We start from the raw sequence: 6,824 nt of genomic DNA, 5'->3' as shown, positions 1-6,824 counted from the left end.
CTGAACAAGCCTTTCATAATTCTGAAGCAGCGATGACTGGTACACTTGGGTGGTTCAAAAAAAAGTTCCTGTAAGTAAAAAAATAGAATGAGACAAGAAGTAAATACGAGGTTTTCCTGTCACAGGGTGCACCTGCAGGTAGTCTTACAGCTATATGCTACATGCAGGGAGAGTGCGGAGGGAGCAGTTAAGAACATACCCATAAACTGAATTCAGGGACACTGTGAAATGTGTAGTGCCGGCTGTTCATTGCCAAGCCAGTAATTATGCAATGTGTCTGTTTAATCTTCAGGGTGCTGTAGAGCAGCTTCCATCTGCAAGTTGTTCGCTACTTATGCTGCTTTCATATCAATGATGACTACAAAACTATTAATACTGAAAGTAAGGACAGCAGCTGCATACTATGCATCAGACGGACGCATGCGTTCTCTAGCAGGAAGCAAGCGCAGCCAGCAAAACAAGCTGTTTGTGGTGTCTGATCTGACCTCTTTGCAATATTTCAAGTGGGACTCTTTTTCTGAGCAGCAATGAATACACTCAGATATTGCTTCTTTGCTGTCCTGATTCTCAGTGTTTCACTTCCATTTGTTTTATATGTTATTAATTTGCATGCACAAAAATCTCTTAGGAGACTGAACTTCTCGGTGAATTCAACTTTAGCAGAAACCTGTAAAGCACTTATTGAAGACAAGGCACCCTTTGTGAAGGAAAACACTTTAAAAACATCATTCAGAGAATCCAGTTGCACGGAGTACATCACGCAGAACCACTACATCACCCGCGCCCTCTCGGCCGAGGAGGCCGCCTTCCCCGTCGCCTACGTCATGACCCTGCACAAGGAGTTCGAGACCTTCGAGCGGCTCTTCAGGGCGGTGTACATGCCCCAAAACGTCTACTGCATCCACGTGGACGCCAAGGCGCCGGGCCCCTTCCGGCAGGCGGTGCGGCGCCTGGTGGGCTGCTTCCCCAACGCCTTCCTCGCCTCCCGGGCGGAGCGGGTGGTCTATGGCGGCGTCTCCCGCCTGCGGGCCGACCTCCACTGCATGAGAGACCTGCTGGCCTCGGCCGTGCCCTGGCGCTACCTGCTCAACACCTGCGGCCAGGACTTCCCCTTGAAGACCAACCGGGAGATCGTCCGGCTGCTGAAGGGTCTTGGGGGGAAGAACATCACCCCCGGGGTGCTGCCGCCACCCCACGTCACCGCACGCACCAAATATGTGCACAGGGAGCAATTATACTCTTTCTTTTCTTTCATGCTGTGGACATTTGTGCGCAAGGCACCCCCACCGCACAACCTGACCATCTACTTCGGCTCTGCGTACGTGGCCGTCACCCGTCCCTTCGTGGAGTTTGTGCTGCGGGACCAGCGTGCCATTGATCTGCTGGCCTGGTCCGAGGACACATACAGCCCCGACGAGCACTTCTGGGTGACACTCAACAGGATCCCGGGTGAGTACACCTTCACTTTTGTTTTCTGTAGATACACACATGCACGTACACATGTACAGAGACATATATCTGAGGCTGATTCTGACAAAGCTTAGATGAAAGGTTTAGCTGGATCATAAGTCATATAAAAGGCTGAACTATCAAATAAGCTTACTTGCCCTTTCTGACCGCTGAGGGAGAGATGACTGCGCCGTGCAGGATGTGCATTACCGTTCTGCATCTGAGCAGGAAGAGGCCCGGGAGATCTAAGTTAAAATTGAAATCCTGGGACATTTCAGCTGTTTTAAGCCTTTTACCTGTAAAAATTGAGATGAGGAAAAGACAAGGAATAAAGATTAAAATATGTAAGGTATGTAAGCATTGTATTGAAGGTGTTTTCTACAAGATGTTAATTTTGCTGGGGGGAATTTTATTTTTCCACAAATAGAAGTCAGTTCCTCCCTCTCTGTTTATTACTCCAGAGCCAGAAGATCTGAGTTCAGGCTAGAATCTGCTTCTAGTCTTCATGTGTTCTTCTGTGGGCACACACACATGCACACACACCAGCTCTCCCGTAACACCTGCAAAACCCCCACGTACTCGTAACTACTGCCTAAACTCCGTTGTACAAGGTCAAGGATTTGTTCAGAGAAACAGAATCAGAACCAGTATTTTCATCTTTACCTTATGTATTTACAATTAGTTTTACCTTGTTCACATGACTGTGAAAGGGTCAGAAGACACAGAGGACATCTCCCCCATGCACATTGCTTTTAGAAGCACCTGGTAGGACTTTGCTGCTCCTGACTCCCTAGATCTTCACAGCAGCCCAAAGCAGGGGTGTGAAGAAAGGAAGCAAGGATGAATTTCTTCTCTTGTCTTTTTTTTTCCTTTCCACCCTCTCCCTACTGTAACTTGTGGGAAATGAAAACAGGGAGCAGTAACAGGGGCAGAGCATGTCTACTTTAACCTCAGCAGCAGACTGTGGGTCCATTTTGCAAGGCCAGTCTGCTTTCAGATTACCACATAACTCTCTCTGAGAATAGTGCTTGCTCTTCCGATAACTATACTTTACAACTGGCATGCAGAAGATGCACAAATGATTACTGATCGATATATTTATGGTATAATCAGCAGCATATATTATTTGTAGCTAGCTGACTTTTCCAGGAAGCTGGTTGCTGTGATCTTATTGTAGTCCACTGCCTCAGAAGCAATAAACCTGGGACCAGATATGTTCTCCACAATCAGAAAGCTTTAGATGGTTGCCATTTGTTGTACTGCACTGTGTAGCTTACGTAGGCTGCATATTTCATTGCTTATTTCCATGATCATCGCTGTATGCTCGCCAGTGTTGCATACTGGCGTAACTTTTTTTTGTGCTTGTTCTCTTTCCATCTGAAAGGGGAAAGCGAAAAAGGTGAAACGTTTCCACAGTAGATATGTTTCCTTCCTCTTCCTTTATTCCCTGCCATCACTTTAGGGTGAACAAAAGTGGCCACACAGCTCTGACAGATGTACTCAGGACTCAGGGCTGCTGTTGTCCAGGATTTTGAATCCAAACTTGGTAAGCATAGCATGGAGTGTCTCACCTGAACGTATGTGAGTCAGATCCAGAGCTCTGAGCAACTCTGGAGTGAGAAGTCCCTCTCAGTGCATGGGGTGTTAGTCTGGGACTTGGTTCTGTCTCGGTTCCTGTCTCTAACAAAAATCTCTTGTCCAAGTTTGGCCAAGCCACTTCCATTTAGCTTTTCATGCATATGAAGGGAGATAATAGCGTCAAGCAGTGGTCCAGCTGTTAGAACAAATAGTTGGAGGCCTCCAGGCAAGCAGAGAGATCATCTAAGGACCAGTTTGGATGTACAGCATATCACGAAAGAACTAAACCAAACAGATATTTGTAGTTTCAGACAGCTATGATAATCTCAGTTCAGATAAAAGATAAAAAAGACTGTTTGGTCCCCAAACCTTAAAACAGCATGCTGATTACCCAGAGCCGTGCAATGAAAACCAAGCTTTTTTTTAGCCCCCTAAAGGCTGGAGACTTTCAATTCCCATTCAGTTGGTTTTCAAATAACAGTCTTAACTTCTCTTTGGTGTTTATCTCAGGCCACTTATCTCCCACATGACTCCTGTGTGACAGAAAATTCTTGAAAGTCACTTTTCAGATAAGGAAAAGAAGCACGGGGAAATTAAGGGAAAGTATTTGCAAAGTATGTAGGCCTGAAGAGCAGAAAGGAGGTTCTGGTTCCCGTGGGAGAGGTGTGCATCCACAGTCCATGCTACCGAGTCCTTCAGGGCACCCTTACTGAATCCTCTTCCAAGCCAAAGTCCTGTCCCCACTTTCATGCAATAGGGTCACAGCATACGCATGACTTGGCATACAGGCAGTCTCAGGTGATAATCCCTCAGGGTACATGCCAATATGTACACTGGCATGCACGTATGTCAGTCCACTAGTAGCTTACAAATTGTCCAAGTGGGAAAATAAAGATCAGGAGTAGCAATAGCAGCACTTCTCATTCAGAGACACCACACACTTCACAAAGGATATCACTGCTGTTATTTCTCATTCACAGAAGCAGGCAGAAAGGGGCAAAATGATATTCCTAGTGTCTTAATCCAGACCAGGGGCAAAGCCAGCACTGGAGCTCTGACACCTGACTCCCAGTCTAATGCACTGGATTAAACTGCTTTTTCAGAATTGGCTCACCTGCAGAGTAACGGAGCATGGTTACACCGTCGTTTCTGCACCAGCCCTGTTCCTTTACTAAAGGTGAGGGTGCACAAGATGGCTGAGCTCTAAAAGCTCATTGCTGGCAAAATAGGAAACTTTTTTCCTGCCTCCTGCTCAACCCTTCTCACTCCCTTCTGCCCGCCAGCCTCGTGCCAGGAGCTTTGCCAGTTGAAGTCACTAGCTCTGAAGAAAAACAGTCTACTTTTTTTCTGCGTCTGTGAATTGAATTGACCTGGTGAAGAATCTGGCCAGTGCTGAAGTCAGCACAAAGAAAAGCAGGGGGTGAAGATGCAGATGTGAGCAAAAAGGAAAGGAAAATGGGAAGGAGAGGAGGAACAGGAGCCAGGCTTTCCCCTTTCAGTGACAGCGAGCCATGAGCCTGGCTCAAGCCACCTTCTGCAGTGCCACCATTTTTTAACATCTGAGCTCGGAAGGGTAGGGCAGAAATATTTAAAGGCATTGCATGTGTTTTATCAGTATCAACAGTTTCTGTATAATTTTCATCACAATACAGACATGAGCTGTATTTGGGGAATGCAACACTGCTAGTTGAACATATTTTTGTTATTGCATGTAAGATGTTTCTAGGACACGAGGATACGAAGATACAAACTTTAAAGTCTCATGGGTTATATCACTCTTACAAAGTTTGCCTGTTCAAAACTAACATGCTCAGCTCTTTGTGCTAAAGCTTTTAACTATAGGAAGTTTTCTCACATTGATCACAACGAAACAAAAGTCATATAAAGACTTTTTCTGCTTTAATCTTCAAGATGATACATGCACACCCTCCAACTGACAAGTAAGTTATAAGGAAATTTCAAAAGTGCATCCTTAAAGTCAAAATATATATGTTGAAAGGTCTAGCCCATAGTCTGAAGAACAAATGTCATCTGTGTGCCACAGATGGTTTACTGCAATATCCTGTAAAAATAGCATTTGTTTTCTACTTTGACATTTCTGCTAGGTGCTGCTGGCACCAGGTTCATCTATACAGGTGATTCTTCTGTCTTAAATGATCTGTGTTAACACCAGTCTGGAAAATGTAAAAAAATGTATTTGCAATCAATCCTTGGCCTGGATCACTACATAGTCCTATAAATGGCTGTACTGCCAGGACTGAAGCGACTTGGTGGTTATGGGAATGAACAGCCAGGGTGTTCAGGGACAGGGAATAAATCTCCAGAGGCCAGCAGTATGTATTTAAGTAAGAAGCTCATGTCCCAGAGCACTTTAAGTAGCATCCTCATTCCTTCTCGCAAAACTGTGACTGAAAGCACTTGTGCACCTGCAAAGCAAGTCTCTTTCCTACTTCCCTGCACCTGTTTTCCAAGTTTCTTGTTTGGGTTTAATTTTAGGGAATTTCTCCCAAATTCAGTCATACCAAGAATGTCCTATTTTATCCAGACCAGAGAGCTCATCACGCTGCTGTTACTATGTGAGGACTTTCCCGCAGTCCCTGTCGACAGCCTCTTGGCAAGTTGGCCTCTGCCCTCTCTGCCCTGTTACAAAGAGAGCAGAACTGTTACTGCAGCCTGGGAAACATACCTGAGGCGTTGTCTCTTTTACCCCTCTTGTCCTTCCCTTGTCCAGCTGCTCTGGGTGGCAGCTGTACTCAGGGTGACTTGCTTTACCGGAGTACGTGCAACAGCTTCTGCCTTGTCGCAGGGACAGCAGTGTTTTAATAGCCACTGTCTTTAATTTCAAAATTTAACCAACATGCGTGGAGGTGCTGTACCACTGAAAAGCAATATTTAGTCATGAACAGATGCTGGCAGAGCACCCTCTTCTCCACAGGGCCTCTGACCAGAGCCAGCCCTGAGGTGCTCTTCACTCCGTTCACTAGCGGACTACTAGCCACGCAACTAGCCATTGTGCCTCCAAAACACAGACAGAGCACCGCGCTCGACGCTGGCTGTGCGCAGACACGTTTGCTTTGCTGATTGTTGTTACACAATAAACGTTGTAGCTGGGAGCAGAAGTGTGCTTCTGAAATGCTTTCCCTTCAGCTGTTCCCTCCTACCGCACGCTAGTTTTATTGTTCAGATAATGATCTTAGTGCACGAGGGCTGGATTCCTTCTCTGGTGGAACCAGCCTGGAAGATGTGCATTAGCAGCACATCTAGTGCACTGCAGCAGCTAAGGGGGACACAGGGATTTGAATCGGGGAACGGCCTGCACCACTGCCAAGCACAGTGCTGGTCCTAAAGCGCATGCTGGCAAGTACGTGCCAGTAGAAGAAACACCAAGGGCTCACGCTGCGTAAGTAGCGAGGTGATTCCTGGTCTTCCACAGCTGCTGTCTCCCACCAGTCTGTTTGGTCCTTCCTTATCTCTACAACATTTCTCCTGCCTCAATATTCTTTCCTTGCTCTCCATCTTTTGCCATTTCTCCCATGCTGAACTTCTTTGTTCAGCTCTCATTTGTTTTTCACTCTTCCTCTTTCCTGTTGCTTTCCTTACTTCATGGCAAGTGCAGGAGATTGCAAGTTCTGGCACTCATCCAGGATCCTTGTTCCTGGATATCACAAAAAACCCCTGCAAGAGAACACTCACATCCATACACACTGCTTTTTCTACCTCACCCCAACCCCAATACCAATACCTCCAACTCAGATGCACGTACACAGGGGAGAGTGGGGACACACTGGGCTACTGGG

The 6,824-nt window shown here is 46.3% G+C and overlaps 1 protein-coding gene across 1 annotated transcript; it reads left to right on the top strand.

The window, feature by feature from the left end:
- The first annotated feature begins 527 nt into the window (after positions 1–527).
- On the top strand, positions 528–1,544 carry LOC104262059 (N-acetyllactosaminide beta-1,6-N-acetylglucosaminyl-transferase-like). Its single transcript, XM_009818292.2, has one exon. It carries the CDS (start codon positions 528–530, stop codon positions 1,542–1,544), a length of 1,017 nt encoding a protein of 338 aa, XP_009816594.2.
- Positions 1,545–6,824: the final 5,280 nt, after the last annotated feature.

Source organism: Gavia stellata, chromosome 3 (assembly GCF_030936135.1).
Source record: "Gavia stellata isolate bGavSte3 chromosome 3, bGavSte3.hap2, whole genome shotgun sequence".
NCBI lineage: Eukaryota > Metazoa > Chordata > Aves > Gaviiformes > Gaviidae > Gavia > Gavia stellata.
The sequence above is the reverse complement of the archived record's forward strand: the minus strand, read 5'-3'. Positions and strand labels throughout refer to the sequence as shown.

What these genes read in the sequence shown, in the direction of transcription:
- LOC104262059 (XM_009818292.2), top strand. Translation starts at nt 528, where the DNA reads ATGAATACACTCAGATATTGCTTCTTTGCTGTCCTGATTCTCAGTGTT.